At 38.3% G+C, this 26,244-nt stretch overlaps 1 protein-coding gene across 1 annotated transcript; it reads right to left on the reverse strand.

The window, feature by feature from the left end:
- On the reverse strand, nt 1-25,299 carry LOC148606453 (opsin-5-like). Its single transcript, XM_088545677.1, has 5 exons — nt 24,548-25,299; nt 6,668-6,847; nt 5,230-5,337; nt 3,542-3,852; nt 1-3,136 (listed from the first exon to the last, which is right to left on the reverse strand). The coding sequence occupies exons 1-5, from the start codon at nt 24,723-24,725 to the stop codon at nt 2,879-2,881; spliced, it is 1,035 nt and encodes a 344-aa protein (XP_088401803.1). The 5' UTR covers nt 24,726-25,299; the 3' UTR covers nt 1-2,878.
- Between the last annotated feature and the right edge of the window lie 945 nt (nt 25,300-26,244).

Raw genomic sequence — 26,244 nt, forward strand, 5'->3', positions numbered from 1 at the left:
TAAATATATACGTGTTTCTATAAATAATATTGCAAATTCTAATTATTACAAAAATATCTAAATTGGTCAGATAAACTTTAGGAAATAAAAACGAAAATTGTTTTAAGAAAACAGCAAATTAATCAGTCGATAGAAGCCCCGTGCAGGTCCGGGTATCGAAAGAATAGGCCTGCAGCAGCGCTACGCTTGTCGTAAAAAGCGACTTAATAGTGCTCAGAAACATAGCCGGGGGCTAGGCGCTCTGCCCACAGACCAACTGGGACGTGTGCCAGGATGTGGTGGAATGGGGTACCCCTTGCGTGTTACATGCTGGGGTTGTCAGGCTATAATACGGAAAACCTGACTGCAAACCATAGTGGTGCAACGTGTTGGGAGAGATGCCACGTTCCTCGCACGTTAAAGAACCCTGCTGTGGTATTCGATTGGAGTAGGAACCATAGGGCTCCGCCACAGGAGGCTAAATTGCCCGACCCTACCCACCTCTCCCTGTTTCCAGTGGCAATCAAAATTTCTCGACCCCATTGTCCTTGTGTCCCATCCCTTTTTCATTTCATCATCATTTTATGTTCATTTTATCATCCATTTCATGTTCATCGTCTGATAATAGCTGAAATATTGCTGCTCAGACGTTAAACCCAAATAAACAAAAACCAGTCAATATAAAAATAATCAATTGTTTGTATGTTTCATAAACGTATCGAAGTTCAATGCAAATCTTTTTTGTGAAATCATGGATTAAGCTGCAAATGCATTTAGGAAGACGTTCCTTTACCAGTATATGTATACACTTAACAAAGTAATTAACTTTGCTACAAAATTTGCATCAAACTAGGATTTGAAAATGATAAATATTCATTTCATTTCTATAACATGGTACTTTTGATTCTATTGACACGAAAATATGATTTATATAGCAACAAAAACATAAACCTTAATGGTATTTTAATTTAACGCAAGATTTATAGAAAACTGATTACCGAGAGTCGAAAATAACTCTTCACCTGCCTAAAATATTTCTGTTAGAAAACATTTTCGCTGAAGTTATCTTCTTTATAAATTGGTAAAATTCTTATTTAATTCCACCACTGCTCATTTGTGAAATTATGGATATAATAAATAATGTACAACTAAAAATTCAAACAGGCACTTTGTACGTCTACACAATGTTTAAAGCACATTTAAGCACCCTGCTGTGGTATTCGATAGGAGTAGGAACCTTTCCGCTCCGCCACTGGAGGCTAAATTGCCCTACCTTACTCATCCCCCCTTTTTCCAGTGGCAATCAAAATTTGTCGACCCTATTATCCTTGTGACCCATCCTTTTTTTTTCATTTCATGTTCATTTTATCATCCATTTCATGTTTATTGTCTGAATATAGCTGAAATATTGCTGCTCGGACGTTAGACCCCAACAAACAAACAAAAAAAACACAATGTTTAAAGCACATTTAAGCCCCGTGCAGGTTCGGGTGTTAAAAGAATAGGCCTGCAGCAGCGCTAAGCTTGTCGTAAGAGGCGACTAAATAGTGCTAAGAACCCTAGCCGGGGGCTAGGGCGCTCTGCCCACAGAGCAACTGGGATGTGTGCCCCAGGTGGTGGAATGGGGGTACCCCTGACGTGTTAAATGATGGGGTTGTCAGGCTATAATACCGAAAACCTGACCGCAAACCATAGTGGTGCACCGTGTTGGGAAAGATGTCACGTTCCTCACACGTTAAAGAACCCTACTGTGGTATTCGATAGGAGTAAGAACCATAGGGCTCCGACACAGGAGGCTAAATTGCCAGACCCTACCTACCTCTCCCTATTTCCAGTGGCAATCAAAATTTGTCGACCCCATTGTCCCATTCCTTTTTCATTTCATCATCATTTCATGTTCATTTTTATCATCAATTTCATGTTCATCGTCTGAATATGGCTGAAATACTGCTGCTCGGACGTTAAACCCCAACAAATAAAGCACATTTATAGCCTATTATCCACCAATTATAAATTATAAAAGGGGTTTAATTATTTTAACTTTAAAATGTACATGCGTATTGTGATACATTTCAGAATTTATTTAAGTTTCTTTGAGAAAATTGCCCGACCTTGCCAATCCCTCCCTTTTTCTAGTAGCAATAAAAATTTTTCGACCCTATAGTCCTTTTGTCTCATCCTTTTTTATCTCATCATCATTTCATGTTCATTTTATCATCCATTTCATGTTCATTGTCTGAATATAGCTGAAATATTGCTGCTCGGACATTAAACCCCAACAATCAATCAACCATTGAGAAGATGTTGAAATCATTAGTCTTTATTAGAAGGTTTAACACGTGTTTTTTTTTTAATGGCGTTAGTCTTATTACAGACATACATGAAGACGTCCGAATTGGTAGATTTTACTCCTGAACAGTGAAAACGACGACTGAATGAGTTTTGGAACGTTTCAGAATGCTAAATCCGTTTTCTGTTATATTATCGACATGAAATACTAATGACATGGAATGTAAGCCTTATGTCTCAAAATAAGTCGCTGTTTTTACATTGAACACGAGAAGCGTTTCCAATAACAGCAAAAGCAATCAAGTCTTTAATATGTTAAAGTTGAAGTCTAGGAAACTTTTGGTTTTTGAATGAATAATTATTCTAATATCACACCAAGTTTTATGATATCAATCATCTGCATACATGAAAAGCTCCATATTTTCAAAATTAAAGGTGTCATACATGTAAGAGCTTCATATTGTGTTGCGAAAAATATTTCCATATTAAGTTTGAAATTCGTTGCTGTAACCAGTCGACAACAATCACAAAATTAAGTACCTCAAGAATAAACATACTTCGACATACGTATTATGATTAGGTAAGGTATCTTATTGTCTTTTTTCCGATTTCATTGGCCGTCCTTTTCTAGTGACAGCTTATGTCGTCGAATTAAACTTTCAGAGTATTTTTTCAGAAGAGGTCTATAATTCCTGTTCAGCATGAAATACACGACAGGATTTAGTATCGTTGATAATTTAGCTAAAAGCACCGTTGCAAGACTAAGACGCACTGGAATACTGTCTTTCCTACCAAATGCAGATATGAGACTTATCACAGCATATGGCGCCCAAAGAAGTATGAAACCGGCACACATAACAAATGTCATCTGAAAAAGACACACATTAAGTACAAACTGTTAATACTTTTTTGGTCAAAATACTTTTCAAGGTCTAAAACCTAATCTTAATTTTCATAATACAAATTTTGATAGCTGTAACATAACAAAAAGCCATCGTTAAGGATTAAAATTTGAATTAGAATTTTTTTATCGTCTTTTCAACTATATACCGTTCGTATTTAACATTAAACTTTTGTTTAAGTTGTCATTATAACTGAAATATTGCTGCTCGGACGTTAAACCCCAACAAAGAAACAAACAAACAAAATTGCATTATAATTTTACCTACTACGACAACACAGGCCAAGTTATGCTAATAGCTCACATGGTGCTTCTGCGTTATATCTAAAAGCAGGTGGAAACCTCGCATTTATTGAAAAAATTGATACAAACCTTCATCAAGTACGTTTCCCGTTTCTTAACAGTAATGCTAGAGCGTATTATTTCTTGGGACAGTAGTCGAGTGTGTCTTATATAGAAAATTATCCCTCCATATGACACATTCATGATGATAACGGGTACTAGAATGCACAATATAAGAAAGAATGCCACAAAGATAGGGTGCCCGTCCCACTTCAATGTGCATGAAGTTCCGAAGGGTTCTGGTCCATAGGCACCAACGCCGATCAAAGGAAGTGTGGCCCATACTCCAGCATAACCATATATAATGACCAGACTGATTTTGGTTTGGCGCATTAGTTTTTCTGAAAGATATATTTTGAAAACAATTGAATCAACTGCTTTTCGCAAGAGAACTTCTTGCATTTTTTACATCAGTCCGCCTTTCTTAATTGGATAGATTGGTAAACCCGAATAACAGTATTCCAAGTCCTAAATGAGCTGTCATGTGGGGTATCATCTTTTTGTCCCCTGCGACGCGTCGATAGGGGACATGAAAATGCCGGTCGTCCTTCCGTCCGTCCGCGTTTTCCGCACTTTTTTGCTTTTACCAAATAATTTTGTTCGGTATGTAGCCTTTTTATTTTATATTTTGTTTGTAGTCTTAATATGAGAAGTTTTAAATTAAGTTTAACTTTGGTTATGGTTGAATAATTTGAACATTTCAGTGAATTAAAAGTTTTCCGCACTTTTGTAATGCTTTTACCAATTGATTGTATATTTTGTATGTAGTCTTACTATGGGAAATTACAAAGTAAGTTCGACTAAGTTATGGTTGAATGATTTTTACAGGAGTTATGGCCCTTGGACTTAGAAAATTTCAGTTATCCGCACTTTTTTTTACGCGGAGGACATCAGAAGGCTGTTCTTTTTATTAAGTTTTTTTTATTACGTGTAGCTGCTATTTTACGCAACATGTAGTTTTTTATTATCACGAATTTCGTATAAAAGTAAATCTTCTGAGGTCGAAAATATCTAATAAAGCTAGCTGAACTCGATTTTACAAAAGGCCAGGTCCGGGTGTTAAAAGAATAGGCCTGCAGCAGCGCCAAGTTTGTCGTATAAGGCGACTAAATAGTGCTCAGAAACCTAGCCGGGGGCTAGGGCGCTCTGCCCACAGAGCAACTGGGATGTGTGCCCCAGGTTATGGAATGGGGTACCCCTGGCATGTTACATGTTGGAGTTAGTCAGGCTATAATACGGAAAACCTGACCGCAAACCATAGTGGTGCACCGTGTTGGGAAAGATGCCACGTTTCTCGCACGTTAAAGAACCCTACTGTGGTATTATCCCGGAGTAGGAACCATAGGGCTCTGCCACAGGAGGATAAATTGCCCGACCTTACCCATCCCCCTTTTTCCAGTGGCAATCAAAATTTGTCGACCCTATTATCCTTGTGACCCATCCCTTTTTTTTTCATTTCATGTTCATTGTATCATCCATTTCATGTTCATTGTCTGAATATAGCTGAAATATTGCTGCTCGGACGTTAGACCCCAACAAACAAACAAAATTTTACAAAAGTCGTAAATAATGATGTCATAATAACAAAAAAGCATTGTGGCGTCATAAATTAAGACACATCTTACATTAAATTTTTTTAGAAGGGGGATCGACCACAGACATTTTGTTTGCAAAGTGCAATATTTATTCATCTATTTTACTTAACAAATAATACAAACCTTTATCATTGCAGCAGACACTGACATATCTCGCATAGCTGATAGCAGTCAGCGTACATATACTAACAACACCGCGGAAGAATCCAACAAAACCATACGCTTCACATACTGAAATATGAAATAACAAATAATACATTAAGTTTTTAATTCTTTTTACAATTAAGCAACAACTGCTTAATCAGTTTTATGAGAGGAGTGAAATGAAACGATCATTCATGTTATAAAGACATGGAGTTTGTACGCTTTGAATTATGCTTTTGTCAATGATCATTGGTAAAAGGTAAAGCCTTTTATTCTGTTTGCATTGGCTTACATTCACCTTTTTGGCTACATGAATTTTAAATAATGAAGTGTGCAGATTTTACTATTGTTCTCATTCAATATTTTCAATTTGGCTGAAACAATCACAAGTTGTTTGTTGTGTTTGTTTGATAAATGTTGCTATCAAAATTTTTGTTTTGCCATTAGACGACCTCGAGACACCTACAATTTCTCATATAAAAATAAACACCTTAAAACACCATCATACATCAATAGAATTTCTAAAATCAGATGTGATGCATTTTTTGATAAAAGAGAGCTATATACAATAACTGCCGAGAAATTTGAAGGCAAAAATTCTTAAGACGTCGAACAGAGTGACCTTTCAATGCAGCATGACAGTATTTACACTTATTTGGTTACAACGAATCTTTGGAAATTGAGAGCAAAACCGGCAACATTGAAGTAAATTAAAATTAGCTACAACAAATACAGTGAAATCTTAAACGTGTGATATTGTTGGGAGTTCGGCAATACTTCTCAAGTGTTTTAAGGTTGAAGGCTTTATTCCATTCTCTAACATTGAAGTTAATGCCATATCGACAAATTCGTTTATGTTATACGAATTTTTATATTTTATTCTCAACACAGAGCAACTGGGTTGTGTGCCCCAGGTGGTGGAATGGGGTATCCCTGGCGTGTTAAATGCTGGGGTTGTCAGGCTATAATACGGAAAACCTGACCGCAAACCATAGTGGTGCACCGTGTTGGGAAAGATGCCACGTTCCTCGCACGTTAAAGAACCCTACTGTGGTATTCTCCCGGACTAAGACCATAGGGCTCCGCCACAGGAGGCTAAATTGCCCGACCCTACCCACCTATCCCTATTTCCAGTGGCAATCAAAATTTGTCGACCCCATTGTCCTTTTGTCCCATCCCTTTTTCATTTCATGTTCATTTTATCATCAATTTCGTGATATTTTGAACTGTAATCAGTTTCATCAAAGCCTTTCAAGCATTCAGATGAAACAGATTGAAATCCATCTAGATAACTTAGATCGTTTCATAATATTTATGTACAATGATTTACACAGTCATACCAATGATTTGTAAAGTTGTGCACCTTAAACTATAGACAAATTGTTTGAGGGTATTTTGAGAAATTGGAAATACTTACAACTATTACCGATCGCCATTTTATGATGAAACGACGAGTAAATGCTCAATGGAAAACTGACGGGCATCAAAATGTCATTCAACGCAAGATTCAGAACAAAGTAGTCACATGACAAAAATGTGTTCTTCCGTTTGATGAAAAGGAACACCACGAATCCGTTTAACAGGATAGCAGCCGTACCTAGAAAAAAATAATAATGAAACGATTCATTCCTTGTTACTATTTTGATTGATCAGACAAAGAGAAACTTGATATCAGTGGGAAAAGTAAGCTTATCAGGGTTGATTTATACAATGTCAAGAGTTTGAGGTTTTGGACTTCTTTTAAATACGAATTATATACATTTCTCAAACACTAAGTTGTTTTTATTATATAAGAAATCGAATTTCCTACTGTTGAATCCATACCAGATTTGGCACCCGCCTTCTTCAAGTAAAATTAAATGTTAGGCTGCATTTTAATTTTGACTGGTGATCTTGTTTTCTATCGTGAAGTGAAACCATTATATGTGTATGTCAGTAATAACAATGAAGTATACTTAATAAAAAAAAAACTCCAACTAAGGTGCGTTTTTTATTTGAGTATTGGAAATTGATGTTGAATAGTAAGATGATTTGGAAGTTAATGAATTGAAAAATAAAATAGTTGTTTCTCAGAACTAGTATCTTTATGGGGATTTGATAACATCTTGACAAAAAAATAGGCGTGTATACAGGGGGTTAAAGACGACAGTGTATAGAGAAATAAAACTTACTGAGTTATCTAACTTTATAATTTGTTTGTTTGTTGGGGTTTAACGCCCGAGCAGCAATATTTCCGATATATTCAGGCGATGAACATGAAGTAGATGATAAAATGTTTGTTTGTTTGTTGGGGTTTAACGTCCGAGCAGCTATATTCAGACGATGAACATGAAATTGATGATAGAATGAACATGAAATGATGATGAAATGAAAAAGGGATGGGACACAAGGACAATTGGATCGACAAATTTTGATTGCCACTGGAAATAGGGAGAGAAGGGTAGGGTCGGGTAATTTAGCCTCCTGTGGCGGAGCCCAATGGTTCGTACTTCGGGAGAATACCACAGTAGGGATCTTTAACGTGCGAGGAACGTGGCATATTTCCCAACAGGGTGCACCACTATGGGTTGCAGTCAGGTTTTCCGTATTACAGCCTGACAACCCCAGCATGTAACACACCAGGGGTACCCCATTCCACCACATGGGGCACACAACCCAGTTGCTCTGTGGGCAGAGCGCCCTAGCCTTTTTACTTTTGACACCCGGACCTGCACGGGTCCGCTGAACCATTGAGCTACAATTTCATTGAAATTGCACTGAAAATGAACATTTCAAGGGCAGATAAATCTGTCAGAAAACTCATTCTCTTGAAAAATTTCTGAGCGAAGCCAGTGATGCAGAAATCGAATAATGGTCTTTTCAAATAGAGAGAGCATCCTTGACCATGTTGACTGAGATTATATTGTCAGATCGGCGGGTTTTTGACATGCATGTTTCTGATTTTCCCATATTGCCATATTCTTACAAACACTTGCACATTCTTTACTGAACAAACTAGCTGATATTTGATTTTATTTGTTTAATTGAAACGGCAAATCTTACTTACATTTTTGTTATGTATACGTAGCTAATCTAAAGTTAAATAAATGATTCTAAGTCCATGTGTGTACATTAGTTAGAGTATAAAGAAAATGGTATAGTATATCAAACCGGAAAAGGTGTAGGAATATGAAAATATTCATCATGTTGCAAAATTCAATACCCGGAACATGTCTAGTTTTTACATGGGAATGTTTATAATGGGAATAAATTCTTACACGTGCAAGAAGTTTTAACTTAGAAGCAATATTTGTTTTTGATAGTGATGAAATCCTAAGGGTCAAAGAAGATAACAAGACAACAAAACACAAATCATGCGCAGATTCAAAACATAACGAAATCAAAAATACAGATGTAATCACGCAACCCAATGACTAATCCAGGCATCGAATTCACAAATCGTAAAAGAAAAGTTGATCGTAAGTAATGACGTCACAACCTAAAATAGCATTGTGACGTCATAGTTTACGATCAATTTCACAAGTACGACCTTTTGTGTATTCGACGCCAGAACTGTGTGTTTATAAAAATGAAAAAGTGAAATTTGTAAAAAAGAACTTTGGAGGGAATAAATTTTGGGAAGGCATCAATGTATGTGATAGAGTAAACGTCAGACTTACTACATATATATTTAACTGCTAGATTTGCTATCAGAGAGATACTTGCAATGAATGAACTTTTTCATTTATTCGTAAACTTTATGTTTGTTTGTTTGTTGGGGTTTAACGTCCGAGCAGCAATATTTCAGCTATATTCAGACGATGAACATAAAAATGATGATAAAATGAACATGAAATGATGATGAAATGAAAAAGGGATGGGACACAAGGACAATGGGAGAGGTGGGTAAGGTCGGACAATTTAGCCTCCTCGCACGTTAAAGAACCCTACTCTGGTATTCTCCCGGAGTAGGAACCATAGGGCTCCGCCACAGGAGGCTAAATTGCCCGACCTTACCCATCCCCCCTTTTTCCAGTGGCAATCAAAATTTGTCGACCCTATTATCCTTGTGACCCATCTTTTTTTTTTCATTTCATGTTCATTGTCTGAATATAGCTGAAATATTGCTGCTCGGACGTTAAACCCCAACAACAAACATTAATTAAGAAAAACTGTTTTAATAAACAAATATGATTCCTGTGAAGCTAATATGAAGAAAATGAGGATGCCTAGTAAGCAATTAGCTATTCTGATGTTTAATTACGAATTATCATCTCGATATTCAGTAAGCTCATATGAGCTGTAATCTGTAAGAATAAGGAAAAATGAAAAAGAATGATTGAGTCATGCTCAGAAAGTGTAATCAAATTGTTTATGATTTATTGAAGACGAATTGACAGTCATTGGTCTAAAAAAATGTCAGAATTTGGATTGCCACTGGAAATAGGGAAAGGGGGTAGGGTCGGGCAATTTAGCCTCCTGCGGCGGAGTGCAAAGATCCCTACTCCGATCGGATACCACAGCAGGGTTTTTTAATGTCTGAGGAGCATCTTTCGCAACGAGTTGCACCACAATGGTTCGCGGTCAGGTTTTCCTTTTTCCGTTTAATTGCCTGACGACCCAGCATGTAGCCAGGGGTACCCTATTTCACCACCCAGGCGCACAACCTAGTTCCTTTGTGGGTAGAGCGCCATGGCCCGACCAGGACTCTGACCACTATTTTGTCGCCTTTTACAAGCATAGCGCTGCTGTTGACGTATTCTTTTGACTAAAAGCCATTAAATAGTTACAATAGAATAATGGGAAAAAAGTGAGTTATCTCCCTTTTAATGATGTAATTGCCATGCATTTTATATAGTTCACACCTCGACATTACTGTACATTGAAAATGATATGAATGTCATTTCTGCATTTCAGATATCATTTTCAAGGAAAGACATGATTTTTACTATTTACTATGTTTCTCCAACTACTTAAAAATAGCACTTCCATGTTCATTATTTATACCTCACGAACTAGGTGGGTGTTATATTGGAGCAAACTTGTCAATGCGTCCGAAAATCGTCGTGTGTGTGTCTTACATAGACGAGGATTACATTATAGGTGACTTTTTGTGCTGTTCAACTTTCTGTTTTGTCGAACTTGTCTTCACTATATATATGGTGAATACGTTGTAAGCATTTTTTTAGCCTTCCAATATCAACTCCATATACTAGTGGTGGTTTAACTAGCACGACATGTTGAGTGTTAGCATCGTATTATTTTGTATGATCATTTTCATATAACAGCTGTCCTCCAAACGTAAGGGGCTTCAAATAACAACTTTTTTTTGCAGGCTTAATACGGTTTAATTTTAATACGTGAATCACACAGATTTCCTTTAAAAGTAAAATTTGGACACATTTTATTCTAGGGCGTTATTTATCATGTTGGCAAATAACTCGAGACAGGCAAGTGACGATATAAGTAAAAATATTATCCTTTTCCTAATCGTTGTCTTCCTGTTACACATTTAAGACGAATTATTAAGGAGGAGCCCCGTGCAGGTCCGGGTGTTAAAAGAATAGGCCTGCAGTAGCGCTAAGCTTGTCGTAAAAGGCGACTAAATAGTGCTCAGAACCCTAGCCAGGGGCTAGAGCGCTCTGCCCACAGAGCAACTGGGATGTGTGCCCCAGGTGGTGGAATGGGGTACCCCTGGCGTGTTACATGCTGGGGTTGTCAGGCTATAATACGGAAAACCTGACTGCCAACCATAGTGGTGCACCGTGTTGGGAAAGATGCCACGTTCCTCACACGTTAAAGAACCCTACTGTGGTATTCTCCCGGAGTAGGAACCATAGGGCTCCGCCACAGGAGGCTAAATTGCCCGACCCTACCCACCTCTCCCCATTTCCAGTGGCAATCAAAATTTGTCGACCCTATTGTCCTTGTGTCCCATCCCTTTTTCATTTCATCATCGTTTCATGTTCATTTTATCATCAATTTCATGTTCATCGTCTGAATATAGCTGAAATATTGCTGCTCGGACGTTAAACCCCAACAAACAAACAATATTAAGGAGGACGAGTAGTTCATTAGAAATATGTCTATCCCTAGCGATCTCATTCCTTTATTATCAATTTCATGTTCATCGTCTGAATATAGCTGAAATATTGCTGCTCGGACGTTAAACCCCAACAAACAAAACAAACCTTTATCATACATCGTTTTACTCCAATAAAAGACGCCCCGTGCAGGTCCGGGTGTCAAAAGAATAGGCCTGCAGCAGCGCTTGTCGTAAAAGGCGACTTAATAGTGCTCAGAAACCTAGCCGGGAGCTAGGCGCTCTGCCCACAGAGCAACTGGGATGTGTGCCCTAGGTGATGGAATGGGGTACCCCTGGCATGTTCAGTAAGTTTTGTTTCTATGTACGTGTTATTTTGGTTATTTCATATTCTTTGTTGCCTGTGTCTCATTTCTCTTTCTAATATATTCTATTGAAATCCGCTCGAGTGTTGCTTTCCTTTATTTACTCTTTTATGGACTGTCTCAAAATCAGAAATGCAATTGCACCAGCCAAGGCGTACTTTCATGTATTGGAAATCAGATATCCTTAGAGTTGAGATATCTGATACTTATATATTTCTAAGATAGTCCCTGGTAGGAATGTTTCATAATGCATTTTAAAATAGCCCCATTAAATAAACTTATGTCGTACTTATTAGCTTTGGCAATATCTATTCTGTATTTTTTTCAATGTGTTTCCTAAAACAAAATATCCTCTAGTAAAGTCTTGTATTTTAGAAGCGTGAAAAGCATCAACATATACTTTTGTTAATCAAACTATCAAAACGTTGTTCCTAGAAAATAATAAAATATATTCATTAACGTAATAAACTAGCTGATATTTGATTATATTAACGGTGAATCATAGTTACATTTGGTTGATGTAGTTTATCTAAAGAGAAATAAATTATTTTAATGCAAATTGATAAAGATATTAAATCGGGAAAGATGAAGAAATATAACGATGTCCAGTTTCGATGACTGTTTTTTTATCTAGGTTTTTACATAGGAATGTTTATGTTGAAAACAAATTTCAGACCAGTGGTTCACTTTATAGATTGTATTTTAATTTTTTAGGATATTGTGCAGATTCTAAAACGTCAATGATAAAAAGAACTCAAATTACGCGCGGACGCACAACACAAATGAATCAAATTCGAGCAACCCGGGATAATCTCAGCTATTTTTTTGCAGTTCAAATGCAAAGTAAAATTTGTAACAAATAAAAAGACGTTCTATAAGGAATTGTGTGAAGGCGTCAATGTAAATAGTTTAGATAAGGTTTCATACTGTTCTTCGGTAGGTAACCGCTTAACTTATGTTATGAAATATATACAATGTATTGTAGTCAACTGTTCAACCGCTCCAGCCCCGTGCAGGTCCGGGTGTCAAAAGAATAGGCCTGCAGCAGCGCTAAGCTTGTTGTAAAAGGCGACTAAATAGTGCTCAGGAACCTAGCCAGGGGCTAGGCGCTCTGCCCACAGAGCAACTGGGATGTGTGCCCCAGGTGGTGGAATGGGGTACCCCTGGCATGTTACATGCTGGGGTTGTCAGGCTATAATACGGAAAACCTGACGGCAAACCATAGTGGTGCACCGTGTTGGGAAAGATGCCACGTTCCTCGCACGTTAAAGAACCCTGCTGTGGTATTCGATAGGAGTAGGAACCTTTGCGCTCCGCCACAGGAGGCTAAATTGCCCGACCTTACCCATCCCTTCCTTTTGCTAGTGGCAATCAAAATTTGTCGACCCTACTGTCCTTGTGTCCCATCCCGTTTTTTCATTTCATCATCATTTCATGTTCATCGTCTGAATATAGCTGAAATATTGCTGCTCGGACGTTAAACCCCAACAATCAATCAATCAATTCAACCGCTCCATCATGAGGCTTTTTGTGACGTCATACGCTTCAGTGTTAGTATTTGTACCTCGCCTCAGAAAGACTATTTTGTAGGTCAGAGGACGCTTACTCTACCGGTGCACCCTGGTCCATACTTCCAGTTTTTAGTGGAGTCCGAGTTGCTCATTTACTTTTGTTACTTTGTATGTATGATTTTAGTTACTTTATGTTCTTTGTTGTGTATGTCTGTTTTCCATGTCTGGTCTTTATCCCTGGATTACATTCTTTTGATTACCGCTATAACCTTGGTTCCCTGGATTACTCTAAGCAGCCACTAAAACATTTAATGGGGCAAGGATATATTAACCGTCGCCTGGAGGTTATTACTACTAAACACAAGAAAAGTGCTGAATATTTTGCTGTTTTTTGTTTTCATTCTTTTGTTTCTTAATCGAAGCCGATTACAGTTTCTATTGCTTTATTTTGTTGTTTGTTTGATGGATGGATATTATCAGTTATATTGTTCGTTCTTCAAATTCTTCAAACTGTTGGAAAGTACTGATCAAGTACTAATTGGTATCATGGTAAATCTGCACTCACCGTTAAAATATACATCCCTTTTTTACCTATAATTACCCAGCTGCTTCCTGATTTAACCATTCTTGGTTTCATGTACTCTATCCAGAATGTGCCTTAGAGACAAATGGAGTCAATAAACGTACGGGAAAATATTCCCGTCGATGGTTAATTTTATGGGATTAGATGACAATGATTACAATAACTGAGATTATGCAATACTTAAGATGTCGAGCTCACCAATTATGGAGAAAATTCATCGTCTTCTGATGTAGTGCAAATTGAATAGCCTCAGGTAACACGAGGAAGATATGATCTTTATATCTCAGTATTGATTAATGATAAGAACATGTGTTTTAAGTCAAATAATCTGTGTCAAAAAACAAATAAGAAAATGTAAGCAGCAATATCTCTGCTATATTCAGGCGGTGAACATGAAGTGGATGATAAAATGAACATGAAATGATGAAATGAAAAATGGGATGGGACACAAGGATAATAGGGTCGAGAATTTTTTATTGCCACTGGAAATAGGGAGATGGGTAGGGTCGGGCAACCTAGCCTCCTGTGGCGGAGCCCTATGGTTCATACTCCGGGAGAATACCACAGTAAGGGTTCTTTAACGTGCGATCCCCGTGCAGGTCCGGGTGTTTAAAAGAATAGGCCTGCAGCAGCGCTAAGCTTGTCGTAAAAGGCGACTAAATAGTCCACAGAAACCTAGCCGGGGTTTTTAACGTGCGAGGAACGCAACATCTTTCCCAACACGGTGCACCACTATGGTTAACGGTCAGGTTTTCCATATTATAGCCTGACAACCCCAGCATGTAACACGCCAGGGATACCCCATTCCACCACCTGATGCACACAACCCAGTTGCTCTGTGGACAGAGGCCCTAGCTCCCGGCTAGGGTTCTGAGCACTATTTAGTCGCCTTTTACGACAAGCTTAGCGCTGCTGCAGGCCTATTCTTTTGACACCCGGACCTGCACATGTTAATGACATGTTATATATTTTTATGTAGAGAACTGAAACGTCAATACGCTAAATCACCCTAGCGCTTTGAAATATAAAAAAAATATGTTCATTAAAACACGGCTTCGTAAAGAAACAAAGGTATATTTGGCATTGATAGTCTAGCTTTCTTCAGTACACTGAAAGAGTAAGACTACGTTCAGCAGTAACAAGACGTTGACCGATTCTTGATCAAAATAGTAAGAAACAAAACTATCAACTGGAAAGAATTCGTCAGTTTCAAAGAATGATGGTGTTTGAGAAGATCATTAAAACAAGCGTTTTATACCTGAAAATGTTTGTTGGGGGTTTAACGTCCGAGCAGCAATATTTCAGCTATATTCAGACAATGAACATGAAATGGATGATAAAATGAACATGAAATGAAAAAAAAAGAATGGGTCACAAGGATAATAGGGTCGACACATTTTGATTGCCACTGGAAAAAGGGGGGATGGGTAACGTCGGGCAATTAAGCCTCCTGTGGCGGAGCGCAAAGGTTCCTACTCCTATCGAATACCACAGCAGGGTTCTTTAACGTGCGAGGAACGTGGCATCTTTCCCAATACGGTGCACCACTATGATTTGCGGTCAGGTTTTCCGTATTATAGCCTGACAACCCCAGCATGTAACACGCCAGGGGTACCCCATTCCACCACCTGGGGCACACATCCCAGTTGCTCTGTGGACAGAGCGCCTAGCCCCCGGCTAGGATTCTGAGCAATATTTAGTCGCCTTATACGACAAGCTTAGCGCTGCTGCAGGCCTATTCTTTTATCACCCGGACCTGCACGGGGCTATACCTGAAAAAAAAACAAAAAAAAAAAAAAAACATCACAATATTGTGTGAAATTTACAGCTTGGGATAATAACTTCAAGTACATTTTACTTCTCACTTCATGTTATCGATATTTGTATTTATGAATAACAACTTCCGCACGTTTTCTTTTGAATTTTCATATACATTTTAGAAAGAATAATAAAGACAATGTATTTTTAGCAGCGTAAGAGTAATTTAATAAGAAATTTAAAAGGAGTCCCACTGTCAACTTGCATATTCCAATTACATTTTGTTTAAGTTTTGTTTGTATAGAACCGTTTTATCAAATTTTATCTTATACATGCAATTTACAATGTTGTTGTCAGCAACATCTTATTAAATGGATTGAATGAAGATGTCGTCGACCTTTCTGCTCTATACACAGTTTACTCGAAGGTGATTTTTAAACAATCTTTCGTCTATGCATTAACAGTTCATTGACCATTAAACCAGTAGACAAAACAAAATGAAGTAAATTGTTCCAAAATTGAAAGTCAACAATGTTTTGTTGTGTTTCACTGAATAAATTAGTAAATAATATTGTCGAGTGAATGGACTAATATTTAAATGGGAAACCAATATGGCAGGTCAAGATAATTTATTTATAAGTGAAGCTGGACAAAATTAAAGACTTTGTACATTGATTGATAATTCAGAGAATTTATTGGTACGTACTGCGTTGTATGGAATTGGTCCGTTTTTATTGTGTGTGGTATTTAAGATGCTGAAAAGTAAAAATGTGGAAATTTTCACATCGAGATAATTTGAGCTTTCTTCTTTCTCACATAAAACATGACGTTTGAACTCGAATATTACATTGTAACACACAAACGAAATATACGACCTAGTAAATCGAGACGATAACATCTCCCGAAAATGTCAACGTTAATGGCTATAGTGTAACTTTTTTAAGGGGTTTGTTTTTACGTGAAGTTTAGACCAAAATAATTAACTAAAATAATACATACAAAGTAATAAAAGTAAATGAGCAACTCGAACTCCACTAAAAACTTGGAGCATGGACCAGGTGAAAAATTTATTTGACGTATCAATACTTTTATTTTAATTTAATTATGATATAACTGTGTCAATCTTATTTGATCATAACAATAGCAAAACTGTACTGATATCTTTTTATCATATTAATAGAGAAACTATATCGGTTTCTTTTAACCATAATCATATCAAAACTATATCAGTATCGGTTTTTGTATTTATTTCATGTTATACTTCGTAAAATAATACGAAGAGTATAAATGAATGACACATAGCGACGATGATGCATGTATGCTGATCAGATTTTTTTTGTTATTTGAAGCGATTCCATATTAACGCAATCTGGTATTAAATTTCCATTTCCATGGCATATAGGAAATTGGAGAATGTGAATTTCATTTATAGAGGATTCGCATTTAAAATGAGAAAGATAGATTGAAAGTTTTTTTTTCTTTTAAAATATAATGTTGAAGTAAAAAAATACAAGATTTTACTTCGTAATAAATTGGTCAAACGTTCGGAATGGTGGAATGGGGTACCCCTGGCGTGTTACATGCTGGGGTTCTCAGGCAATAATACGGAAACCTGACCGCAAACCATAGTGGTGCACCGTGCTGGGAAAGATACCACGTTCCTCGTACGTTAAAGAACCCTGCTTTGGTATTCGATAGGAGTAGGAACCTTTGCTCTCCGCCACAGGAGGCTAAATTGCCTGACCCTACCCATACTCCCTTTTTCTAGTGGCAGTCAGAAATTGTCGACCCTGTTGTCCTTGTGACCCATCCTTTTTTTTATCATTTCATGTTCATTTTATCATCCATTTCGAGTTCATTGTCTGAATATAGCTGAAATATTGCTGCTCGGACGTTAAACCCCAACAAACAAACATTTAACGTGCGAGGAACGTGGCATCTTTCTCAACACGATGCACCACTATGTTTTGCGGTTAGGTTTTTCCGCATTATAGCCTGACAACCCCAGCATGCAACACACCAGGGGTACCCCATTCAACCGCCTGGGGCACACAACCCAGTTGCTCTGTGGGCAGAGCGCCCTAGCCCCCGACTAAGGTTCTGAGCACTATTTAGTCGCCATTTACGACAAGCTTAGCTCCCCGTGCAGATCCGGGTGTTTAAAAGAATAGGCTTGCAGTAGTTGCTACGCTTGTCGTAAAAGGCAACTAAATAGTGCTCAGAAACCTAGCCGGGGGTTAGGCGCTCTGCCCATAGAGCAACTGGGATGTGGGCCTCAGGTGGTGGAATGGGGTACCCCTGGCATGTTACATGCTGGGGTTGTCAGGCTATAATACGAAAAACCTGACCGCAAACCATAGTGGTGCACCGTGTTTGGAAAGATGCCACGTTTCTCGCACGTTAAAGAACCCTACTGTGGTATTCGATAGGAGTAGGAACCTTTGGGCTCCGCCACAGGAGGCTAAATTGCCCGAACTTACCCATCCCCCCTTTTTCTAGTGGCAATCAAAATTTGTCGACCCTGTTGTCCTTGTGACCCATCCTTTTTGTATCATTTCATGTTCATTTTATCATCCATTTCTTGTTCATTGTCTGAATATAGCTGAAATATTGCTGCTCGGACGTTAAACCCCAACAAACAAACGAAAAGCTTAGCGCTGCTGCAGGCTTATACTTTTGACACCCGGACCTGCACGGGTCGGTTGGTTTGTTGGGATTTGACGTCCGAGCAGCAATATTTCAGCTATATTCAGACAATGAACATGAAATGATGATGAAATGTTTGTTTGTTGGGGTTTAACATCCAAGCAGCAATATTTCGGCTATATTCAGACGATGAACATGAAATGAAAAAAAAAAAGGATGGGACACAAGGATATAAGGGTCGACAAATTTTGATTGCCATTGGAAAAAGGGGGGATGGGTAAGGTCGGGCAATTTAGCCTCCTGTGGCGGAGCGCAAATGTTCCTACTTCTATCGAATACCACAGCAGGGTTCTTTAACGTGCGAGGAACGTGGCATCTTTCCGAACACGGTGCACCACTATGGTTTGCGGTCAGGTTTTCCGTATTATAGCCTGCCAACCCCAGCATGTAACACGCCAGGGATACCCCAGATGATGAAATGAAAAAGAGATGGGACACAAGGACAATGGGGTCGACAAATTTTGATTGCCACTGGAAATAGGGAGAGGTGGGTAGGGTCGGGCAATTTAGCCTCCTGTGGCGGAGCCCTATGGTTCCTACTCCGGGAGAATACCACAGTAGGATTCTTTAACGTGCGAAGAACATGGCATCTTTCCCAACACGGTGCACCACTATGGTTTGCGGTCAGGTTTTCCGTATTATGCCTTGACAACCCCAGCATGTAACACGCCAGGGGTACCCCATTCCACCACATGGGGCACACATCCCAGTTGCTTTGTGGGCAGAGCGCCCTAGCCCCTGGCTAGGGTTCTGAGCACTATTTAGTCGCCTTTTACGACAAGCTTAGCGCTGCTGCAGGCCTATTCATTTAACACCCGGACCTGCACGGGTCGACTAGGAATATAGATTCGTTTTCAATCCCTGTAAGTGAATCGATAACTGATCAAATCATGCATATTTGATTAGTGCTATCTTCCTGTTTGTTTGTTTTTACATATTATAGTGGATTATGATCGATAGAATCATTAAGACGTGGTATTAAGGACACCTACAATAAACGAAATAAAATGGGATTCCAAATTATATAACATGAAGCAGACAATAAATATACTTATTTTTACGTATCTTCGATATTTTTTATTTCTTTTTCATCTTTGTTTGTGTTTGCTTCATTAGGTTTAGCATTTTAAGCCTTTGAAAGAATTATGTAAAATACTTGTTATCGTTCCTTATCTCCCATGTGAGTCTTACACGTAAGATAAGAAGACAAAACAATTTGAACAATCCCTAATCGCTTTCCATTTTGTTTGTCTCCCTTGTATTTTATGAGTTTTACAATATGTTATAAAACTACAAACTACTTTATTTAGAAAATTTGAAAAGAAGTATAAGTTACGATGAGAAAAAGAAACTAGAAACGATATGTAGCTATGGAAACCAAACTAAACTAGCTGACTTTAAATGAATTAATCAACGCGAATTCGTGTTAACAACAACAAGTATGGACTTTTTCACGATCTACCAGCCTAGCTATACATTTGTTTCGCACGTTAGAAAAAACGTATTCAAAATGACTGCCGAAAAGTTCAAGACAGCAATACACATATTTAAACCTCTTGACAATGTATTTTACTTTACTTCCAATGTTTAGTGTAATACATGTAGCCTATTATATAGATTTACCTATAATACATTTTCGGTTTTATATGCGCAGTGAAAGTGTACCCAAGGAAACCAAGATTCTAGCGGAAATCAAAGGAATATTATAATCCATGGACAAAACCCAGACATTGAAAAAGACACATGCGACAAAAAACATAAATGACATAACGCCCCGTGCAGGTCCGGGTGTTAAAAGAATAGGCCTGCAGCAGCGCTAAGCATGTCGTAAAAGGCGACTAAATAGTGCTCAGAACCCTGAGCCGGGGGCTAGGGCGCTCTGCTCATAGAGCAACTGGGATGTGTGCCCAGGCGGTTGAATGGGGTACCCCTGGTGTGTTACATGCTGGGGTTGTCAGGCTATAATACGGAAAACCTGACCGCAAACCATAGTGGTGCACCGTGTTGGGAAAGATCCCTACTGTGGTATTCTTCCGGAGTAGGAACCAAAGGGCTCCGCCAAAGGAGGCTAAATTGCCCGACCCTACCCACCTCTCCCTATTTCCAGTGGCAATCAAAATTTGTCGACCATATTGTCCTTGTGTCCCATCCCTTTTTCATTTCATCATCAATTTCATGTTCATCGTCTGAATATAGCTGAAATATTACTGCTCGGACGTTAAACCCCAACAAACAAATAAATGACATAACATGATACAAAGTAACAAAGGCAAATGATGTTTGTTTGTTGGGGTTTAAGGTCCGGGCAGTAATATTTCAGCTATATTCAGACGATGAACATGAAATGACAAAGGGATGGGACACAAGGACAATGGGGTCGACAAATTTTGATTGCCACTGGAAATAGGGAGAGGTGGGCAGGGTCGGGCAATTTAGCCTCTTGTGGCGGAGCCCTATGGTTCATACTCCGTGCAAATACCACAGTAGGGTTCTTAAAAGTGCGAGGAACGTGGCATCTTTCCCAACACGGTGCACCACTATGATTTGCGGTCAGGTTTTCCGTATTATAGCCTGACAACCCTAGCATGTAACACGCCAGGGGCACACATCCCAGTTGCTCTGTGGGCAGAGCGCCCTAACCCCCGGCTAGGGTTCTGAGCCCTATTTAGTTTTACGACAAGCTTAGCGCTGCTGCAGGCCTATTCTTTTAACACCCGGACCTGCCTAGGGCTAAAGGCAAATGAGCAACTCAGACTCCACTAAAAGGTGGGAGCATGGACAAGGTGCTCCGATAGTGCAAACGTGCTCTGCTTTTCTAGAAACATCCCCCGAGTTGCTAATAAAAATTGAAGTATAGGGTAGTCGAAAGAGGAAAGGAGAATTATGACGTTGAACAAATCAGTTTTCATAGTGCAAATGGATACACCGCAACTATCGACAAGTTCATGATGACGACAATAAAACTTCTGTAGTGATGATTTCAATCTTGTAGCAACATAACCTGTTCCAGAAGCCTAATTGTAATAAGTCTAGCGCGATACAAAAAGTCATAGTTACGGCAAGCTCTGACATAACGGATGATTTGTGTTATGAAAACTTCATAAACAGGTGCTGTGAAGTGACGTGGCCACAGATGAAAGGAAAGTTGTCAAGTCTTTGCGTTTGTCTTATAGTTTTGTCAATAGTTTTGATTTACCGTCGATCTCTTAAGTGGAGATCAGGATATGAGACTGACTTCAAAGTGTTTGTAGTATCCTCCCTCTCAAGTTCTTTCGGGAAGATGCAATGTATAAAATCTCCGAAATTAGGATTTTTTAACGATAATACGTCATCTTTTTAGCGGAAACTGACATTAAAAGATCTAGCTACACGATGTCCCTTCTATTGAATCAGATCAGCTATAAAGTCTTTGTTTTGTTTGTTGGGTTATAACGCCCGATCAACAATATTTCAGCTATATTCAGGCGATGAACATAAGTGGATGATAAAATGAATACGAAATGATGATGAAATGAAAAAGGGATGGGACACAAGGATAATGAGGTTTTGATTGCCACTGGAAATAGGGAGAGGTGGGTCGGGCAATTTAGACTCCTGTGGCGGAGCCCTATGTTCCTACTCCGGGAGAATACCACAGTAGAGGTTTTTTAACGTTCGAAGAACGTGGCATCTTCCCCAACACGGTGCACCTCTATGGTTTGCGGTCAGGTTTTCCGTATTATAGCCTTACAACCCCAGCATGTAACATACCAGAGGTACCCCATTCCACCACCTGGGGCATACAACCCAGTTGTTCTGTGGACAGAGCGCCCTAGCTTTGCGCCGCTGCAGGCCTATTCTGTTGACACCCGGACCTGCACGGGTCTATAAAGTCAGCCTAATAAGAGTGAAGGAATAGGTGAGGAAGTAGAGGTGCCCAATTTGTTCCAATCGGAATGCCGATGGATTGTTGAAAAACGCGTCCACCACACTGGATAATTTTGCTGCCGATCATAAATTACATCTTCTTTGGTATATTTGGAAGATGATTTGGAATTATTTACAAAGTAAGAGGAATCTCTATCAAGAAATACAAGAGGGTTTCCAGAAGATCTTTCGAACTTTTCAGGATCAGTGTTGATTTAATACCACTATGGTTGTTACAAGTGTCGTAATAGACTTGAGACCCACTTTGACAATTGTGAGTATAGAAAGAGTGTTATAGACAGGTTTTCGAATAATTCAGGATTCGGTCTAAACAGATTTAACTGTACATCTCACGAATTTTCTTTGAAGGCATGAGTCCATCAGATCCTACATTTTCGTGAATAAGGATATTTATATGAGTTTCCTTGGAACTTTTTTTACTTCTCTTTACGTTTATTTTCGTACCATAATTTAGATAATTTCAATTTTCAGGCATACAAGATGAGAGTAAATGTGAATTTCCTTGGAACTTCTTTTCTACTTCTCTTTTATGTTTATTTTCTGTGCCATAATTTAGATAATTTCAATTTTCAGCAACTTCAAAATCAATTGTCGTTTTATATTCTTTTGAGACAACAAATATAAGACCTATAACTATGAAGACTGGGGCCTAGTTACGAATTTCCCCGGAATACAAATACATTAACATGTAATGTAAACTTAACAGGTAATGTTGGCAAACGCATGGTATTTTAATAAAAAGTTGCATTCCTGAAAACCGTAATGGATATCGATTTTACAAATTAAAATCATTTCGATAAATTGGCCTTCAAAATTGTAATGCACATAATATTCCAGTTCGGTTTATGTTTTCTTGCTTTAACCGTGAAATCACCTGTTGGGAAAATCTAAAATTTATACTGTACAGTACCCTAATGGGGGTAAACTTCGCATTAAGGGGGTATAAGGTTTGTTTGTTTGTTTGTTGGGGTTTAACGTCCGAGCAGCAATATTTCAGCTATATTCAGACAATGAACATGAAATGGATGATAAAATGAACATGAAATAAAAAAAAAAGATGGGTAACAAGGATAATAGGGTCAACCAATTTTGACTGCCACTGGAAAAAGGGGGATGGGTAAGGTCGGGCAGTTTAGCCTCCTGTGGCGGAGCGCAAAGGTTCCTACTCCTATCGAATACCACAGCAGGGTTCTTTAACGTGCGAGGAACGTGGTATCTTTCCCAACACGGTGCACCACTATGGTTTGCGGTCAGGTTTTCCGTATTATAGCCTGACAACCCCAGCATGTAACACGCCAGGGGTACCCCATTCCACCACCTGGGGCACACATCCCAGTGGCTCTGTGGGCAGAGCGCCTAGCCCGCGGCTAGGGTTCTGAGCACTATTTAGTCGCCTTATACGACAAGCTTAGCGCTGCTGCAGGCCTATTCTTTTAACACCCGGACCTGCACGGGGCGGAGGTATAAGGCAATAAGATTTAGGTTTAGGGCAATGGAGACTAATGCTTGGGCACGGAAAATTTTGGAATCGGAAATAATTAGGCACACATTGTTCATGAACAGTTTTACTCCTTATTAAAATGGTTTGTTTGTTTATTGGGGTTTAACGTCCGAGCAGCAATATTTCAGCTATATCCAGACGATGAACATGAAATTGATGATAAAATGAACATGAAATGATTATGAAATGAAAAAGGGATGGGACACAAAGAGAATGGGGTCGACAAATTTTGAATGCCACTGAAAATAAGGAGAGGTGGGTAGGGTCGGACAATTTAGCCTCCTGTGGCGGAGCCCTATGGTTCCTACTCCGGGAGAATACCACAGTAGGGTTCTTTAATGTGCAAGGAACGTGGCATCTTTCCCAACACGGTGCACCACTATGGTTTGCGGTCAGGTTTTCCGTATTATAGCCTGACAACCCCAGCATGTAACACGCCAGGGGTACCCCATTCCACCACCTGGGGCACACATCCCAGTGGCTCTGTGGGCAGAGCGCCTAGCCCCCGGCTAGGGTTCTGAGCACTATTTAGTCTAATTTAGTAACTGTATTAGGACGTTAAACCCCAACAAACAAAACAAACATCAAACATATTTTGACAGGACGTTCAAGAGAAACATAATCAGTTCAGGTCAAATAAAACTTATAAGGGGCCGTGTACATGACGTAGACTCGCAAAATACAACAGCTTTCGACACATACTAATTAAACACTCAATAGATAAACAGACTGAAGGAAAGCATTTGAAGAGATGTACAGATATAAAAATAAAATCATTTTGATAGAAAGAAAACAGAAAAAATATTAAATAAAAAAGGAAAAATAAAAAAAAAACAGGTATTGCGAAAGTTTAAACAATTGCTTAGTATGGACTAGTACAACAAACATTAACAACGGTCAAAATATTCTACAAATAAGACTTGCCGACTATAACAAGAAATCCAACAACTGAATAATCCTCCCAGGGCTGAAGTTTGGACTGTAAAATTTGTTCCTCCTCTGCGTCTATTATACTCTCTTTGCCATGTCCACAAAAAGAAAAGTTCTCACCACACAGAAAAATTTCAGCATTTTGTAATATCTGGAGATCAACAACTTCCATATCTTAAGCCTATCGCCGAACTGTTTATTTCTTGTTTCTGATACTTTCCAAGTCACCCTTAATTGAACTTTTCCCTACTTTTGGTTTCAATATTGTATGCCTTGAGTTGTTGTATTGTCTTTATGTGCCAAATTACCAATCAAAGATAGTCATATACAAATCAATTCGAAAAGCAATTTTCTTCTTGTGTTTACACACGCTATTTCACTTATTAAATCCTGTTTATGAGTCTCTTAAACCATGAACGACACATTTTCTGCGTTCGATCATTAGAAGTTCCTTCAGTAATACGACTAGTTCACGTTACGTCTGAAACGTGATCGTTCAAGTCATGTGACCATTGAAAAGAAGACAACTTACTGGATATAACAAACCTACGCTGCTACATATTTATACCATTATCGTTGTTCTCACTGAATTGTCATCTCGTGATCAATTAGGGTTTAATGCTTTAAGCGGCACCATTAAAAATAAAGTAATAGAGACACCTCGATATCAATGATATTGAGCTGCTAGACGTTCTTATTAATCTATCCGTGCTGTAGTCTTTTTATCGCTAGAAGAAATGTGATGCCAATACACATTTATCGGACAATTTTTTATATGCAGATTAAGATAATTTCAAATTTAATATACTAGTAAGTCAAAGACATAAATAAAAAATTCTAAATTAAAATATTTTGGAGAGATATTATGAACGTTTGTTCCATCCAGGATATTAAAGAGGCGACCGTCAACGGGTCAAAACATCTTCATCCATTGCAAATTACAAGCTCATTTTTTGTTTAAAGAAATTAGTATTGAAATGATAAAAATATGAAAAATACATAGCAAGCACTGTACATTTTGAAGTAAATGGAATAAATCTTAAGTCTATTCATACTTTGGTTGAATTGTTTGTGTACTTTGAACATATATTCGTAAAAGATAGTGTTTACTCTGTGCAAACACATCACAGGATATGCCTGGTTTCTTAATTCTGATAATATTTAAACTTTGCATTGTGTTTTTATCACTGTATTTAATTTTTTCGGTTGCTAATTTTCGCGGATATCAATTTTAAAATTTTGAAGTCCCTTTTGCGTGTATCATTTTTTACGCTTTTATATTTACCGCGAAAATGTCGAAAATAAATACGTTTACAGTATTATGCAAGGATTTTGTTTATGCATGTTTTGATTGCATATTTGCAATTCATTTATTTATTTGTTTGTTATTGTCTGTTTTGTATCTTTAATTTACATTCCATAATTTTCAATTAGTTTATGGAAGTCTAATGACACGACACACTTTAAATGACAAGTGGATATATGTACTGAAGTCCTTTGCACTTGACCTATATCCTTCATCTGCACAGTGTAACTAACACATGACAGACGCTCGCGAAATGAAAATAAAAAAAGCTCGTCTAATACAATTGACCAGTTGGAACTAAACATTGGTTGCTTTGATAAGACTAGACAGTGTCTTTTTGTCTATTATTGTGTTTATTTTGTCGTTGTTGTTTTTGGCATTCTTG

The sequence above is a fragment of the Perna viridis genome, chromosome 9 (assembly GCF_037379345.1).
Source record: "Perna viridis isolate PV_CMFRI_1.1 ecotype Kerala chromosome 9, ASM3737934v1, whole genome shotgun sequence".
Lineage (NCBI taxonomy): Eukaryota > Metazoa > Mollusca > Bivalvia > Mytilida > Mytilidae > Perna > Perna viridis.